The sequence below is a fragment of the Carassius gibelio genome, chromosome A11, assembly GCF_023724105.1.
Source record: "Carassius gibelio isolate Cgi1373 ecotype wild population from Czech Republic chromosome A11, carGib1.2-hapl.c, whole genome shotgun sequence".
NCBI lineage: Eukaryota > Metazoa > Chordata > Actinopteri > Cypriniformes > Cyprinidae > Carassius > Carassius gibelio.
In genome coordinates this window covers 10,818,603-10,837,899 of record NC_068381.1, presented here as the reverse complement: position 1 = coordinate 10,837,899, position 19,297 = coordinate 10,818,603, and the positions used below count along the sequence as shown (strand labels likewise).

Genomic DNA, 19,297 nt, shown 5'->3' with positions numbered 1-19,297 from the left:
TTTACCTTAACAATTAAAAGAACCAAAGACTTAAACAACTTAAGTCTGTGTGCATTGAATTTATTTAATACACAAGTTTGAATTACTGAAATAAATTTTCCACTACATTCTAATTTATTGAGATGGACTTGTATATTTAATATATTTTTACATTTAGGTTACCTTAAACCTTAGTTTTTTTTTAAAGCTAAATGTTTTTGTTTTTTTCTAAAGAAAATTTCAAAATGAATATCCATTTTTCAAACCTCAACTTATAATGTTATAAAGCCTGAATTTACCTTTAGCATTTAATTTTATTTATTTCGTTATCTATTTTTAGTTTACTTATTCTGACAAAATAATCAAATATTAATCTAAATAAATCTAATAAGCCATTTATGAGATTTTCATCACAATCTAAAAATGATTATTGGTATCAAACCAAAACTTTATGGATGCATCCCTAGTTATAATGTATCAATAGCAGTTCGTTTGTGAGTTAGGATGGATTATTTTTAGTTGTGAACTTTAGATTGAAGTTCACTAAAAGCTCTGGTGTGAAATTATCTTTAAAGTTTACGTGTATGTATGGAATGCATAAGATGCTTTTACTGATGATGCCAACAAATGGAAAGCTTTAGATCAGTACAGTAAGTGGCTCTCTGTTCTAATAAGGCTAAATACTGTGACTCTTCAGGAATAATGCACTCCTTTTAAAGCATTCTGGGTACTCTAAGAACGGTTTTGCTGTAGCCCACATTTTATATATATATATATATATATATATATATATATATATATATATATATATATATATATATATATATATATATATATATATATATATATATATATATATGAAAAGAAAGACCATCTGATTGTGTGTGTACATGTGTAAGAGAGCTTTCTGAAAACACTTTTAGAAAAGGCAGTCAAGTATTCGCATATACAATTACATGAATGCAAGTCCTGACTTCTCCAGAAATTACAGCAAGGAAGTGACTTAATGTATAAGGCAAAAGCCAAATTATGATGGATGTGATGCTGTAAGTCTGTGACAGTGTGCGTCAGCATGCAGGGTGTCCCTCAGCCTTATAGTGTATGAAAAGAGAGAGAGAGAGAGAGAGACGGAAGTCTTATTTTGGCAGAAAGTCTAGTGAATTGGCTGCACTCTGCCACAACAAAAGCTTTAATAAAGGAGTGTACGCGTTCTGCTATCACGTACACAACTGCTTAGTTGAGGGATTTCCCTTAATTCAGTTCAAGATGGGGGAGCCACTGAGATGGAGACCAAAGTAGAAAGAAAAAGGAGGGAATGGGAACATGCAGCTTGTCTTTGGAATATTTATCTAGCAGTGACTTTTCTGAAACATTCTATGTATTACATTATATAATACATATAATTAATTTAACAATTAAGTTAATAAAAGTTTTAATATCAATATTTTATGCATTAATTTCATCTTTTTTATAATTGTTATTATAAAATTAGTTTCAGCTTATTCAATCATGTATATGTTATATTATGTTATTAATATTTATTGTTGTCATTTGAAGTGCTTTGTGCTTGTTGTTTGAGTTTTTTTCTTATTTTATAAAAAAAAAAAAAAATTCAGCTATGATTTCTAATTCTTCATGAATTATTATTTGATTTAAGTGCCAAAATATATTGTTATACAAAATTATATTAAAAATAACATTTGCAACTCACATCTCTGTTTGTTCTCAAAGGAAAGATAAGTTATTTCTCAAATGTACTTTTGATGCCACCTATGAACCATTATTGTGTAATACTTATAACGGTTATAAATAAAGGTACTATATAATGTATTAGACTGTGTCTAAAATGACTTATTGGAGGGCTAGAAAATATCTATAAATGAATTAATTAAATGAATAATTTAAAATAAAAAATATATTGAACCCATCAATATCAATCAGTTGATAACATAATTTAATGTTGACATAATTTAATAAACATGCAGCTTGATGAAAATACCTATTCAACAATGTGTAAGTTAAACCTTTATCATTGCATCATGTAATATTTCAGTATTTCTAGTATTCCATTCTAACCCTAGTCACAGATTGTGTTCCTCAGCTTCCCACTCTGTCAGCAAAGAGCAATGAGATTGAGAAGACATGGAATAAACTAGTTTAATTCAATACCTGAGCATACATGGAAGTGGTCTAAGGTTGATGCCTTGCACATAAAAAGAGTTAAAATAGCAATCACCAGCTACAAGACACCATCCCCCAGCACTGTTGAGAATTAACTTTTAGCCAATGATTTGAATGATTTTTACTGCAGGTTTGAAAAGCCTGATTTCACACCCCACACCCGCTCTGACCACCTCCCCTCCCTCCCTTCCACTGCTTCTCAACCTGCACTTAAGATCTGAGAAGATGATGTGTGCAAAGTCCTCAAGAAACAGAAGATAAGGAAAGCCAAAGGCCCTTACGGTGTCTCTCAAGCCTGCCTCAAAGCCTGTGCTGTCCAGCTGTCATCCATCTTAACACTGATTTTCAACAGATCTTGAATGATATTATTTTTACAAAACAGATTGTTTTTGTGTGTGAATACTGTGGCTCTCCAGAATGTTGGATATACCTGTCGATAAATGATTCACCAAAGTTTCTTGAATTAATACGTTTATTAAAATTAGTTGTGGGACACGAACTGGACAGAACTTAACCCATGCAGCAGGCAGGGCATAGACCATCTGTCCACATCTGTGGACACTCCTTACTGACCTCACTCGTTACTTTTGACTCATGGGCTGTTTATAGCTTCAAGGTGGAAAATGGTGTGGGAGAGAAAGTGAGAGAGATGGATGGACAGACAAGAGTAGGAGTGCTTTGTGATGGCCATCGATCTTTCAGCAGTGTTTGCTGACGGCATTCGTGCCAGCTCCTCTTTTTATCTCACTTAGTAGGTGTTTGCAGGTGTGTGTGTGTGTGTAAGAGGTTATCAGATATGTGGGGGCAAAATTTCTAGACATCCTCCCAGGGATAGACCCGAATAAATCACCACGAAAAGACATCTATACAAGGAAAAAAAATTATAATATATACTTAGTATATAAAAATGCTAAATCTTATATTCCAGGTTATAGGCACCTTAAAATCAGTATTAAATTAGGGCTGTGCAAAAAATCGAATGCGATTTTCATGCGCATATCATCAGTAAAGATGGTCCTGTAATTAGAAGTATATCTCCAGCACGTCTATTCAGATCAGGGTTGGCAGGTTTTCACAACAAATCCTGCCCAGTTGCTTCTCAAAACCAGTCCAAAACTAACCCAATCGCATTTCCAGGAGGTTCCCCGATAAAAGTTGCTTCGCGGGTTAGTAAATGCCAACCAGTGTTGCCAAGTCTGCGATTATTATTCATGTCCACGGTTTGGAGCAACCCCAATAACAATAACGTGATATTTAGCCCCTAAAATGTATATTGTATATTTTAACCCGGGAAGCAATTTTTATCGGGGAACCTCCCGGAAACGTGATTGGTCTTGTTTTGGGACTAGTTTTGAGAAGCAAATGGGCAGGATATTTTGTGAAACCTGGCAACCCTGATCTGAACACACGTGCTGGAGATATACTTCTAATTACAGGAGCATCTTTACTGATGATATGCGCATGAAAATCGCATTCGATTTTTTGCACAGCCCTTTAATAAATACAAATTGGCCATGTTTATTTATTAATACACATTCTTGGTCTTATTGTGAATGATTTATTGTTGAATGTTGTATCAAAACAAAAACAAAATACAAAATCAGTATCATTAAATAACGCATTTACTCAGAAATAACATATCTGGGAAAATATGCTGTGTGAAATATGCTCATATTGACTTATGACTTGTGGCATACTCATGAAATTAATTTAAGAATTAACAGAGATGAATGGGAAAGCCCCTCAAGGGTATGCAAGGTTGTGTGTGTGTGGGCTGAAGTATGTTAGCAGGCCTCCTTATCCATATGTGACTGATTAACAGGGTATGTGGAGCGTGACTTGTGAACATGTTTCCAGCAATATTATAGTGAAACGGTTCAAAGAAAATGTAAATACAGGTAATAAAAAATAATTACTTGATTTATGTAGATGATTTATCATGCAATTGATTCAGCGATGCTCTTATCTGTGTGTTTTTTGCTTGGCAGCTGTGTAGATACACATTTGTATGGACAGATCTCAGTGAAATAATAGACAGGAACCCTGGGAAGTGTTTTTACATGAGTCACATTTCTTTGGACGGCATAGTTATGCAATACACATGGGAAGATAGTGAAAAGGGATTTTAGCTGTGGGTTTTTCCCACAGTAGATTTTACATTTATACTCTGAAAAACCTGATGTGATGTGAGGAATAAAATAAATGAAGGACTGTGGTATCTTTGAGTCTCAGCTAATGCCTCGGTCTGCTGTTCTGAGTCTTCATGACTCCTTCTCGTCCCTTTGGGAGCCCTCTCTGAAAATAAACATCGGCCCTTTTGTCTCTATGGCAACAGTTTTACACTTCACTGAATGCTCAGCTAGAGTGGGTGAAAACTGAAGATGACATTGATTGCAGTTGATAGGGTGGTGAGGAAGTTAATTTGGCTTAGTGAAGCAAGTCCTATCTGGTTGATATGAAATCTTGACATTAATCTTGGCAGTATTTTCAATAAATGTATGAATCTGTTTGATAATTACATCCGAGTCTTTCAGCTCCATGTTGGAATTGCAATCAGATGTCAGGATTGCAGTTTGGCCTTTGCCCTCAGCCTAAATTTGTGGACCGTGAGCGGAAGTTGAGGGGAATACAGCAAATCTTTACAGGCATGCTGAACAGTAGTTGTTTTCTTTTTATGTCAGTGCCTATCTAGATATTATTTAATGTCCTTCATCTGGATTTGCTGCTGGGATTGCGGAGGAGATTGCAACTCCTAAGCTTTTCATTTCTTAGGCTATGTTTACACGACAATGGTGTAGTCAAAAACTGAAAAGTTATTCCCTTTCATTTTTTAAAAAGTTTCACATATACACAACAACATTTTCAAAATCATTTGTGTTTATACAAATCAGCGAAAACGGACAAAAATGCTGTGTTATGTATGCCAGGCCAGTAGTTGGCGCTGTCACCTTGTTAGTAAACCGCACCTGTGGGGAAGTGACGATTATATTTTATATATGCTTCTCCGCTGTTGGTTTTAATATTGGTCAAGTAAATCCACACTTTGCTGAAGAACTTTTAATTAGCAACAACAGTACAGTGTACTCTGCCATTACCGTGTATGTTTGTTCATGCTTGCCTTTAAAATCGACACGTACCGTGCATGTCTACATAACTAACATGTACTATGCACACTCATGACCTCACCGTTTTCAAAGATTCATGTTTTGGGTGTTAACATAGAAACGATAACGATGGCATTTTCAAAAACTTGCACTTAGAAAACGGTTTTCAAAAATATGCATTTTCAGTCCCCAAAACATTGCTGTCGTGTAAACGAACAGACAAAACACATAAATGGTTCCCTTTTTGGTTGAAAACATTGTCGCGTAATATGTGCTAGCAGTTTTCTCGCTTTTTACGTAATGACGTTTGTTTTCAGTGCTGCTCTGGTATTTTATTGATGAAAGGCACTGACCTTTTGGAATAAGGGGAGTTTCTTTACAACTTTTAAATCTATTTTCAACTGGACTTTGCTCATTATTGTACATGCAACTTTTTATGAGTATACTTTATTTGAAGACATGGGTATTTGTACTTTTAAAAACGTATTTGTCACACCAAAAATCAAATTACAACGAAGTACTGAAAGCAAAAAGGTGTTTGAGGATGAAAAACGTTGACAGAATGGAAATACTTGCATACACTTCTGTTCCAAAGTTTTTATAATTAATAAATAGTCCTACTGTAATTTAGCAAGGACATATTTAAATGATCACAGGTGATAGTAAAGACATTTATAAGATTTATTTTTGAAATGCTGTTATTTTTAGCTTTCTATTCATCAAAGAATCCTTATAGAATCCTAGAATATTATAAAGAATCCTTTTTCACAAGAATATTAGACAGTTTTCAACATTGATAATAATGTTTCTTGAGCACCAAATCGCTGTTTTAGTGTGATTTCTCTAGGATCATATGACACTGAAGAGAACATAGAAGTGTGACGTAGAAGTGTAATAATATTCGATAATGTTACTGTTTTTACAGCATTTCTCATCAGCTGCTGCTGAGCATACCCATGAGAAAATCTACAGACTGAATCTTAAATAAAAAAAAAAATGTAAATCCATAAACTGCATGTTATAAGATCACGTCTGATGGTGATCCCCATGTATCAATCTGTTAAATGTATAACAGTTGCAACAGCCTGTTTGGTCTCGTCCCAAAGTCAGGAAGGTCAGAATGACTGACAGTAGACAGATGAGGATAGTGGAGTGTGTTAACCCACATCAGCGTGTCATTCCACTTTTCTCTGTAGGCACCTCATTCATACCAAAATGACACATTTCTGTAGCATCTCAGCAGGTCAGTATTTTGTCCTGTTCGAATTCAAACTGAAAATTCGAATACATTTTCATATACATCATATTTCTGTTGGTCTCTCCTTGGATAGACATTGAAAAAAATATAAAGTGGGGCTTAATTTGCTTAGCCACTTAAATGCTAATTACTGTCTCAGTCCTTATAATGAATACAATTAGCGATTTTGCTGAAAGGATGATGAATAGAAACTGATGTTTTAATTACATTGTGTGTGTTTGCTTGCCTCTCGGCCTTCAGAATATTAATCGCAGACCAGAATCATGTAACTTTATATATTTTCTAGCAGACTGTACCCTTTCATCAAAACATCCCTGTTCCCAAGGCAACTAAAAAGAGCAGATTTAATTGTAGAGACATTTCCTTTGGCGCTGAGCTTTTATTACTGTTTACTGTGTGTGTGTGTGTGTGTGTGTGTGTGTGTGTGTGTGCTCTTGTTTTTGTGACATATCAGGACACAACTCTTTATAATGACATGGATATGACACAGGTATTACAAGAAGAGGGTGACTTATGAGGACATAACCCATGTCCCCATTTTTCAAAACAATGAGTTTTTTTGAGAAAGTAAAAATGCACAAGGTTTACTGTGAGGGTTAGGGTTAGGTGTAGGGTTGGTGAAGGGCGATAGAATATACAGTTTATACAGTATAAAAACATTACGCCTATGGGATGAACCCACTTTTCACAAAAAACAAACGTGTGTGTGTGTGTGTGTGTGTGTGTGTGCGCGCGTGTGTGCGTGTGCGTGTGTTTGATTTAAAGGCTGTTGTGGGCTAATACCCAATCTGAGGTCTTCCAGGTTAATTAAAAATAAAAGGGTGACTACACTTACACTTGAGGAAATGATTAGAACTCTGCTAAGTACGTTGCAAAGTGTGTTCTATTAGCAGAAATTCAATACAAGGCCTCTGTATTGACTTGGTGAGGTCTGCTGCAAAAGTGATGCAATGTGAGAGTTGTCTGGGAATTTAGACTTTATTAGACTAGATTCCATTCGACTCAAACAGTGTACACATTGATTTTTATTTACAGTAATAAATGATGTGTGTATTATTCTTTTTTTAGTGCAGACAGACACCGAGATGGATGAGCTACAAGACGTTCAGCTGACTGAGATCAAACCTCTTCTGACCTACAAGGTGAGATAAACCTGTCAGAAACATCCGTCTGGTATGCAGACACACACACTATCAATATCTACATATACACAATCATGCACAAGCTATAGTCATATAGTTATATTTTGTTCTAATTTGTGTCACAAGCACCTCTTTTGTCTTGTAAATGCCCAGTTTTTACATACCCTGGAAGTCAAAAGGTGCACGATTTATTGTAGTAGTACAATTTTTTTAATTATTATTATTATTTATATACATTTTGGAATAATAGTACATACATCAAATTATGGAAATTTAGATTTGGTCATGTAAACAATTAAAAATATATATTCTTTAAATTACTTACCCAAGTATATACATGAATAAAATACCAAGATAAAAAAATTTTAAACTAGTGATACACATTTTTAATAAGCTAACCAAAATAATAAAATAAACCGTAGCTTGAAATCCACTATAATGAAACTCTATTGCAATTTTTCTTTTTTTCTTTTTTTGCAATTTCCAACCCAATCTTCAGTTTTTACAAAATCAATTGTTAGAATTCTTAAATATTTCTTGTAAGTCAGCTAGATATTTAGTTTAAATCAGCAAAATGTGCAGCTAGATCTTGGGCCATTGTTGATGTTTATACACATAAATGTATGAGGAGTGGGATCTAAATAAAAAGCCTATAGACAAGGCAGAGCTCATCATTAGTTACACAGCATAAACCATAGTGAGGCTCATGCTCACGTCAAGTCTCACGACTCGTGTTACACATCTATACCACGTGAAAACACTCCCACGCACGTCTCCTTGTTCAAGGTCTCTGTTTTCCTCTGAAGCTGAGTTCCTATCTACCCCGTGTCTGTCTTCACTTCATCAAACTGAATAATTCATGAACTGTAGCAAGAGAAAACAAATGGAGATGGAAAAAGGGTGGATGGGGTAGAATATTAGTGAAATGGTTTTAAGAGAGAGAAAAAGTGGAAGAACAAAATTTAAAGACCAGGAATAGAAAAAAAGGATGAATGGGGTTAAGGTGCAAAACAATTCGGCACATTTAAAGAAAGTCTGTCTTCACCATAATAATGATTTTTCTTCCTGAAGCCCCTGAGGGCAGGAATTTGCATCAAGTCAGTTTAAATCCTAGAACATCCATTTCAGAAACTAAAAATAGAAATGTAAATGTCATACTCTCATTAGCGTTGAGTAACACTGCCAGTATTATTCACGAGTCGAGGGACAAACTTTTTATGGGTAGCTTCATCTCCCTTGGAACTAATGAATGAAGTGAATGAAACACATTACTGTTTCTTTTGAAATACTGGTTGGAAATGTTTTTTATTATAGATTTTATTTAATAGTTTCCTTTTGGTTTATAAATCTAACAGAAAACAAATGTTGGATAGAAAAAGATAGTGTCAACTTAATATAACGTATTTGTAATTTCTAATTTTATCATTAACACTGAAATGAAATAAAACAAACTTATTTCAGCTTGATGCCCAGGCAACATTTCTTGTTTTAATTCAGTTGAACTGAAAATGAACAGAAAAATTGTTTAAATCTATGCACACACACACACACACACACACACACACACACACACACACACATATATATATATATATATATGAAACTACAAAAAATGACAAAAACAAAATGATAATTTCATTACAATGGCAGTTGGGTCATTTATTTAAAAAATAATGTTGTACTTTATCATGTACATGTTTTTTTGAAACCCGATGTATTTATTTATTTTCTTGAAATAAAAAAAGTTATGCAGTTCTTGCCAAACAGCAGCAGTTTGTAATGACCTGCTGTCAAGCCCCATAAAACACCAAAAATGCACCATAAAAGTGTAATAAAAACCCTCCATGCATCTTATGCAAAAACTCCAAGTCTTAATTCTCTGCTTTCCACTAAATAAATATGACATGACAACGAGTAAATTATGATAGAAAATCGTTGAACCATTCCTTTGAATCAGGGGTATCCAAACTCGGTCCTGGAAGTTTGGACACCCCTGCTTTAAATGATTGAACTGGAGACTCACTGACCTCTTACTCCACCTAGTGGCGTCAATATAAAGAGCAGCAGAAGCTGGACAGAGAATAAGTGATGATATGATCAAAATGTAATATTCAGACATTTTTATGTAAGTTAATGAGTGTAGAATAATCAAATGTCATCTCTTTCTCCTACAGAACTCTCAAAACTTCCAAGACTTTGACTGTCAGGTAAGATAAGACTTCATTTAAGAATTTCTTTGGTGGATGAGATAAAAATGAGTTATTCTTGGATGTTCATTAGAGGTTTATGTGTGCTAAAACAGACAAGTTTTGTGATTTATGACTATTTTAGTTTGTTGAACCTTTTAATATAAATTTTTATGTAAATTTGAGTATCAAAGGCATTATTTTGGGAAAAACATCCAATGTTGAAATAAACCTCAGTTTGAGAATCTGTGATTTGATGCTACTATGTGTTCTACCTTTTTTCTCACAAGGACTCTGATTTAATTTTATTTTTTGTGGAAATCAATCCATTTAATAAAAATAAGATGATCACGATATTGTTCGAATTTGAGAAGTTACTCTGGCATCTACCTGTAAAACATATCAGGATTATCCACATTGATCATAATCCATTCTGTTGTGTAATGGATGATATGATGGTGGTTGCCATCTTGAAATAATTTAGATATATACATAATTTGTGAGTTCGTATCTGATGTGTTTTTAATGTCTCTTTAGCAATTAGAAAAGCATTCTTTGTGAATCACATCCTCCTCTTTCAGTGCAGGGGTCTCAGATGAGCTATATATAGTGCCTGCAGTGAGCATGACCTGCTCTATATTATAGAGTGACTGTAGTATTCCTTACTCAGCAAGCCTCTGTACAGGAGCTCGCACACATTAAGTGTTAGTCCAGTGATGGTCTGACACCAGGCCAGCCAATCCAGTCTCACACAAGCACTGATGCTGCAGAACCTGCACCTCTTGTGTAAGTGAGGAAGCTCTCGTTTTAGGTGTGACTGCTCTCTGCTGGTAAAAAGAGAGGAAATGCAGTCTTATCTTCTGCAGTCTTATCTTCTAAAGTGCCAAAGGAAATAAAAATCAAATAGTCTGTTCTCATTTTAATGGCATAAATGGTTTGCCATTGCTTATGTTTCCCAATTCTGTCTTAATAAAAGCAGTGTATTGAACAAATTTAAAAGGAAACAAATTAGCATTTTTTTATTATTATTATTTTTTAACTGTTACAATTTTGTCAAAAGTGTCAACATTGCAACTTTTTTCTTTGATAGGTTTTTGTTAAAACTGCATTGCCTTCATTGTTTAGTTACTGTTACTTCTTAAATGACTGTTTTGTAAAGCTTATAGATTTATACGTTACAAACTTTGTCTAAATCTGTAGAAAATGAATCAATCAAAACAATATATATTGTAATATGTTAAAACTGTGATAATTTATGATAAGCATAAAATAATTTTTGCACAATTTTTAAGAAATTATTTATTTTGTGGATTTTTATGGATTTTCAAATTTATATACATGTATTTTAGATTTGTTTATGCTGTATGTATGTGTTTAATCTTATTTTATTTATTTATTTTGGCTGGCTAGAGACAATTAAGACTTTTTAAAAAAAATGTAATTCATATATGTACATAAAATATATATATATATATATATATATAATTTATTTATTTACAAATATTTATTACAATTTTCTAAACTATAGCAAATAAATTGCATATCTTTTTCCTTTAGCTCTTAGTCAGTACTTAAAGGTTAAAGCTATAGCTAAAGCATCTGTGTGAATACTGCAAGTCATCGCGAGGGGTTTATCATTTTTCAGAGACGATTTCATCCCATAGAGGGCATCAGAAGCACAGAGTAGTCAAAGTCATATCCTTGACTCCAATACAGTGTCAGTAACTTATTAGATAATATTCAAAATAATCTTTAATAGCAACAGACCACTTCCCAGGAGAAAGGAACATTATTTAATCTCTGATCCCCAGTTCTTAGTGACCTTCTATCAGTCTCAGCTATCAAAAAGTGATGTAAAAACGTAGCCCAGATGTCTACAATCATACTGACCTCTCTCCCTTAATGTGTCCATTTTGTTTCAATTATAAATGATATGTTGCTGTTTTTGTTTTTTAAGTTTCTTGGTAGTTAATCTTGACGGGCCTTCAAAGGCTGTGTCTGTCCATTTTGATCTCTGATGTGCACATACTTGCCTGAAGGTCACTTGGGTACAACACGCTCCACAAGACTGCTCAATGAGATGGAAAGAGTGACTAACACAATCTGATTTATTACTGAAGCTGCAGATACATCAATAAGTCATTAAACCGTGTTACTTCTTAACCTTTGGGTACTTTTTCTGTATATTTGATGTATGATTTTTTTTTTTTTTTTAAATAGATGGCAAGAGCAGTGTGTATTTTATGTCATCTGTTGTGTTGTGCAGTCTCACTTATCCAAATAATGCATTTTAGCTAAACATCTGATACACAAATAAACTCTACATACCTTTATAACACAGTGTTGTACACCAGTCCACGAATGCTAAATTATTTTGCCATGGTGGTCCCTGAGGAATGACAAAGAGGCTTATTGTATGAAAAACAATGTTTCAGCCTCATCTACTGGTAAATAGAAGCAAGGCAGATCAATAACCTGTCAGATACCAAGATCCATAAAGAGAGATCGCACAGATGAGACCACACTGCACTTCTGCTGGGTCACAGATCTACTGCATGTCATCATTCCTTCAGTGAGGACAAACTGTGTTCTTCTGCAACTTTGGTTATTTATTGCTAAATCCAAGGAAACTGATATTAGGTTTAGTTCTTGCTGTTACACTGGTTTGATCGCTCATTTGACAGTTTTTTGTTTTCTTTTGTAAATCAGTGATTTTTAACTGGTGATTCACAATGTATAAAATGGGCCACAAGTGTAAATGCTTTGCATATTTGCATGTACATTTAAACACATAGTGTACATGTTTGTGTGTGTTTAGCACACACACATTTGCTTAGCTGTCTAATCAGGGACATTCCTTAGATGTTGTTTTTATATACAGCTAGTTAGAAGATAACCGAAAACCATGTGTTACATTCCAACACTGACATCCTGGAAAATCTTGAAAATGATTGTATGCAAAAGGTAAAAATAAATATATATAAAGTGGAAGGGCATTTTGTATAGTTCTATGATAATCAGTTGTTGTAGTTTTAATTGTTTGCTCCACTTGGTAAAATCAGATCTGTCCTGAGGTAGAAACCAGTTGAGAACCACTACCATGAATAAATATAATTAATATAATCATCAATCATTAATCAATATGTTTAGCCCAGAACAATCGATATGCAAGGTCATATCTCTCTGCATCTCTTCTCTTGTTGAATCTGAAAAGTGAACCAGTGTCAAAAACCAATAATAAAGTGCAGTGGAGAGCATCATTCCATCCTGGTCCTCTCTCTGTCTGCCCCACCCATCTCATCCCTGCTCCTGCCACCTCCCGCCCACCTGACACCCCCCTCGTCCAATCAGAGCAGGGCTCTTTGAGCAAGCACTGCCTCCCCAGCACAAACTGCAGTCACTTCTTTCTCCTCCTCACTCTGCATCTCAAATCTCTCTCAAAACATACCTCCTCTCTTCATTTATCTCCCTCTCTCTCCCCTCCCTCTTGGATCTCTGCCTAGCTACTGCTCTCCCTGTCCGTTCTCCTCCATCCCTCCTTCAGCCACTCTGTGTTCCTCTCGTGGATCTTCCCTTCTCTTCCTGTCTCCTCTCTGAAGCTGTCACTGTCTCGTGTGTGGAAACATGTCAACCGTTCTGGATGTGGAGCAGAATGCATGCACTGGAGATGCAGTGGTGAGTGTGTGTGCGTGTAAGGGAGTGTGTGTGGCCGCTTCAGCTGACAGCCAAGACTAAATCCTGAATCCTGATTTCTGAATATTTCAGCATTGATACTCTTGCAGAAATGTTTGCATGTGCATGCATGTTGTGGTTGATGAGGGTGCCAGTAAATGTGATTCTTTCCAACGAGGGATGTCTGTTTTCTTGCATTAGTCATGCAAGTCATGTCCCTCTTGGCTTGTTTACCTACCACAGATTAAACCGGTCTCTTAGACTAAACTGTTAGTTATAGAGAACTCTATAGAGTTCAGGGATTTAAAATGTATATGACGTACACTGAAATTATATATTGTTTCAGTCGAGGAATTGTCCGAAAAATGATCATCAAGCAGTCTTGATAGGTCATGCAAAACAAGGGCATTTGGAGCACTTAAAAACAAGCATTACTGGCAGGGTGTGGTAGTGAGAATTTACTGTGTGTGTTTCTTCAATGGATAGTGTTTATTAGGATCTGTGTGTGTGTGTGTGTGTAATAGTGATCTGCCATCAAGTTTGTGCTGTGTAATGGCTTTCAGGCTTGTGGTGTATGATTGATGTTATTGGCTAGGGAGCAAGGGTGGAGGGGGCAAAGAATGAGAGTGTTGGCTTGTATTCATTCATTCATTCATTCATTCATTCACCTTGGCCTAGCCTCTATTTTCCAAGAGAAAGCTGCTTTGATTGTCATTTTTCTTATTTTTGAACATCTGCACCCAACGATGTAACACATACAGAGGTACTAAATGGAATTATTTAAGAATCAACAATTTAAAAACCCATATTAGTCCAATAATAATTTGAATATTGGGCGACATGTGTCCCTTTCAATGTCAGTGGTTTAGCACTGTCTGGGAGTAGTAAACCTCATTACAGGTGAAAATACCAAGAATTTCACCAGGCTTTTTAACTATTCAAACCAACATCATGTTTGATTTTCACCAGAAAGACTATGCTGGTTGATCTGCATTTTTTTATTGTGACAAAGGCTGCTGTGTCAGTGCTTCCTAGTCCGATTTTCTCTTTTGAAGAGCGCAGAGAGGAGGATGATGTACACGTTTGATATCAGATCATATTTTAGTGCGTTTATGGTTTGTAATGAGTATTTTTCAGATTTAAGATCACCTTCTACAGCTGATTGTTGGCCTGGGGATCACAATGTTCAATCACTGTTTGTCTGTTTGGATTGTCTTCTTTTTCGGGCTCATTTCTATTCTGCTCCTCTTTCCAGACTCTCCCACACTTTCTAGACCCACATGCAGAGTTGAATTGTGTGTGTGTATGTGTCTGGATGATTGAGAGTGTGTTTGTCAGAGTGAACAGGAGAGACTTTTTTAAAAATGTTACATTTCATACTCACCCACTCTTTGGCCTTGATCGTTCATGTCCTCTAGAGCTGAAAATGTTTGGATTCGTTCCAGTGCAACTGATTTCAAAGGCAAACACCAGACATTCATTCAGAATGCTTTACTGGATGCACTACTCAATTATAAAAAAAATACAAATGCCCATTTTTTTCTTTCCCTGTGGAGATGCAAGTATTATATTAAAGAACCCGTAAAATCATGTGACACTGTTTTATTTTTCCCATATTTGCTGTTTAAGCATATTGGGATATATTTAATGAATGCCAGGTTTTAGTTATATCAAATACATGATTTAATTTATTACTTGCAGTTGCAGGTGGTAATAAGAACAGAGAAGAACTGTAAGAGAAGGACAGCTCATTTTATGTGTGTCTGTGACATTTTGTCATTGTTTAAAGTTGTGATGAAACAGAAGTAGCAGCAGAGATTCTCTTCCATATAATGATTAATATATCAGTAAAATAGATTTTGAAAAAGAAACTAATGTAGATCCAGGACTTGATCTGAATGCAAGCTTCTAATGATTGGAGAAGTCCGGCATACATCACGAGAAGTCTGCCCTTCTCACCATAAGATCTGGTTATGAATTTTTTTTTTTTTTTTTTACATATGCTTAGATTAATCATTCACAAGATCTGTAACATGCAAGTAAGGTATTACAATCAACCCAATCATGTTAGCAAAGAATAGCCAGTGCTACTTCAGAATAGAAGCTAATTTTTCTAATCTCATCTCTGTGTGTCCCTCTGCTGTGACTCACTCTATTATTGGTGCAGAGGAAGCTATGATGTGCACAATTCTCTCTCACACACATACACACACACACACACACACACACACACACACACACACACACAAGTGCTCCCTTAAGTGTGTTTTTTTTTTTTTCATACACACACCTATAGTCCTTCATTGTGACGTCAGTATATACATCACTGAACATGTCACTCCATCCAGGACCACCCATTGTTTCTACATTTAATTTAGGGGTGGGGTTATTATAAATATATTATTAAAAATAATAGAGCGACTCTGTAAAAATGGCAGAAAATTTTTAGACTTTAATGAGAATTACTGTCCATACAAATTGTGATATACATCTTCTAGTTTACTTGCTACTTACCTAATTAAAAAAAAACACTGTAAAATATGATCAGCGAGGTTCAGCGAATGGACCGTTGAGACTCATGAGGGCTGCAGTCTGTTACAGTTCTGCAAAGTCATTTGGTCAGGAGGATGATGGTATTGTAACTCTCCACAGTTCTGCAGCCGCTCCCTGTGATGACTCCAGAAGCATCCGGCTGTTATACACATCAGTAGCTTCACTGATTTTATCAAAGGAAGGCGTCTCTGTTTAGAGGTCATCTGGTCACATATGTTACCATTTGAAAAGTTTGGTGTCAGTAAGATTAATGTTATTCCTGTGATGGTAAGGCTACATTTTCAGCAGCCATTATTCCAGTCTTCAGTATCAGATGATCCTTCAGAAATCATTTCTTATCAATATTAAATATATATATATATATATATATATATATATATATATATATATATATATATATATATATATATATAATAAAAAAGGTTGAGCTGCCTACAGATTTTGGTGGAAACTGTCATATATATAATTTTTTTCTGTAAACTTTGATTACGTTATATTTTTAAATAGAAATCATTTTAATGCATCCTTGCTTATTAAAAGTAGTATTTCTTTTTAAAAACCAATCTTTACTGAGCCCAAACTTTTGAATGGTAGTGTATGTGAGTGTATATGATTGCCTTTATACCTAATGGCAGGATAAAAAATAACTACATTATTACTGCACTAATTGGGCTCTTGGAAGGATGTATTATATATTTTGGATTACTTCCTGAACAGATTTGGGTGTTGATGAGTGAAATGAAAGTATAAAGAGTCTGTGGTTTATCCTTTCGATTTTGATGTATATTTATATTCGAGCATAAGAGCTCTGGATTTAGATCACTTACATAAAGCCAATGTATTTAATCTAAGCGATGAAAATGAATCACTGGATAAATTCATGATTATTTCACTAATCTTCAATTGTTAATTGAATGCTGAGGGATTTTTTATATGAACCAGCCGCTCAAATCAGTGTATAATGCAATAAAAAAAAATTCTAAGGCAAATACCCATAATGCAACAGTACTGATGCGTGGTGGAACTGAATCGTGACTCTTTGCAGCTGCTTTGCCTTCCCAGCTCCCACTAGATCTTTTTATTGATCCTACAGCCGTCTGCCTGAGCCTCGTCATAGGAGATATCACTTATACACAAATACATGCTTCCTGAAAGCAAGAGCCCCAACACTTCACTCACTCCGTTGCATTTCCTGGCAGCTTGAGGAGGTTTTAAGGGGAGATTTTATTGTCTGTATCTGTGTATTGAACTCTTGTTCTTTGTTCCAGGAGCATGACATTGAGACGCCCCACGGTGTGCTCCATGTGACTGTGAGAGGAACCCCTAAGGGCAACCGTCCCGTCATTCTGACCTACCATGACATCGGCCTCAACCGTATGTGAAAAAATCAGATCAGTTTTATACTCGTCATGAATCTGAGCTGGATGATGACGTTGTTTGGTTGGTTTTCAGACAAGTCCTGCTTCAACACACTGTTTAACTTTGAGGACATGATGGAGATCACTCAGCACTTTGCGGTTGTGCATGTGGACGCCCCTGGCCAGCAGGAGGGAGCACCTCCCTTTCCCACAGGGTGAGTAGTACATCTCCACAGCCAATGAGGCAATATTGCCATTGAACATAGTCTGAAATTGCATACTCTGAATAGGTGCTTCTTTTGAATGTTATAAATTTGCCGCTGTTGAAAAGCACTATATCGTATAAATGTGTGTATAATAAATGCAGTGTACTATATTCACCATGTTGTCATTGTCATGTGACCAACCAGTGTCAGTTGTGTTGCTTCACTGCCATTCATAGACATACTGTCTAATGCTTACTATATATACAGCCATTATCAAAATTCCCTTAAATCAGTTTTTCTGTCTGTTGATCTTCAGGTACCAATACCCCACCATGGATGAGCTGGCAGAGATGTTACCCTCAGTCCTGACTCAGCTGAAGTGAGTAACTTTAAGTGTGTGAACCGGTGGTGTGCAGGACATCACTGTATCTGTACGACTCATCCTGGCAGGACTGCACACAGTGGCATTTTGTCATGGATTGAGTGAATTACAATATTTCTCTGTTGAAATACTGCAGTTGTTGAAGGTGACACAGGACGTGTGTGTGTGTCTGTTTGCAGGGTGAACAGTGTGATTGGCATTGGCGTGGGAGCAGGAGCGTACATCTTAACCTGCTTTGCTGTGAGTTCTCTGACAGTTTACAGCTTTTCTTTTTGCATAACTTTGATTTTTTTTTTTATTGTCTTAAAACCTTGTCTGTTTGTGTGTCTCTCTTTCTCACTCACTCATTCTTCCTTTCTTTATTACGGGACTGAATCCCCTAAATTAGCATTCTGTGTGTGTACAGAATCCTGAATTCCACCCCAAACCCATCAGCATAACCATAGGAACATTTTGGTGTCTGCAGTAAACAAGGAACATGGATGCCAACAGTTTAACCCATTTGGCGTTAGCTTGAAAAGAAATAATAACTACTGGAGATACATTATTAGTAAACTCTATCAACAGAGGCATTTTAAACTCTCTTTGGATTGTAATGTTACAACTTACAAATGAAGTACCTCTGCATGGCTCAGCAAGAAGGATTTTCTGCTCTGTCATGTTTAGTTAAAATTTTACTTTTCCTGCAACATCTTCACCAGTCCATTGCAAAATATTGCATATACTTTTTTTATATATATATATATATATTTTCAGTAAAATTTGTGTTAATATAATAATAATTGAAATAATCAAATTTAAATGACAAAAACAAGTTTGTTTTACAAATCTTACATCTATAATGCAACTACCTAAAATCTAATTGCAATTAATTAACTGCATCATTTTCCAGAAAAAGCTTAACTGCGTGTGCAAGGTCTATATCAAAACAGCTGTATCACATATTTTTATACCATCCCCACCTGCCCTTTTAGAGCGGAGTCAAAATAGTGCTGCAAAACTGCATTGTCCCCAGAGACTGTGATGCAGGACAGTTATTATACTGCATGCACTGCAGATTCAAGCATATGAAGCTATTGATCAAAGTCTAAATATCCCTGACACACTCACAGGCCTAGTATATTCAACATTTCTTTTTATGCAATACAACCCATAATAAATCCCTTCTCTTTTCTGGGAGATGCTTTGAGTCCTGCTGCTAAAAACTCCTCTTCTGCCATGACTACATGCATTTTTAAACCACTCTCCACATGTCATCCTCATTAAAGACTAAATC

General features: G+C 35.5%; 1 protein-coding gene across 5 annotated transcripts in view; it reads left to right on the top strand.

Moving 5' to 3' along the window:
• The window catches only part of LOC128022322 (protein NDRG3-like), a 31,948-nt gene that overhangs the window by 8,287 nt on the left and 4,364 nt on the right, over positions 1-19,297 (top strand). For 3 of the 5 annotated variants that reach the window (XM_052609725.1, XM_052609727.1, XM_052609726.1), the window contains exons 2-7: positions 7,591-7,664; positions 9,839-9,871; positions 17,344-17,449; positions 17,528-17,648; positions 17,956-18,018; positions 18,201-18,261. In XM_052609725.1, the coding sequence (XP_052465685.1) occupies positions 7,608-7,664; positions 9,839-9,871; positions 17,344-17,449; positions 17,528-17,648; positions 17,956-18,018; positions 18,201-18,261 (441 nt within the window). In that variant the 5' untranslated portion in view covers positions 7,591-7,607. Of the gene's footprint in view, positions 1-7,590; positions 7,665-9,838; positions 9,872-13,249; positions 13,526-17,343; positions 17,450-17,527; positions 17,649-17,955; positions 18,019-18,200; positions 18,262-19,297 lie in introns of those variants that run through there. The other 2 variants (XM_052609728.1, XM_052609729.1) reach the window with 2 other exon arrangements.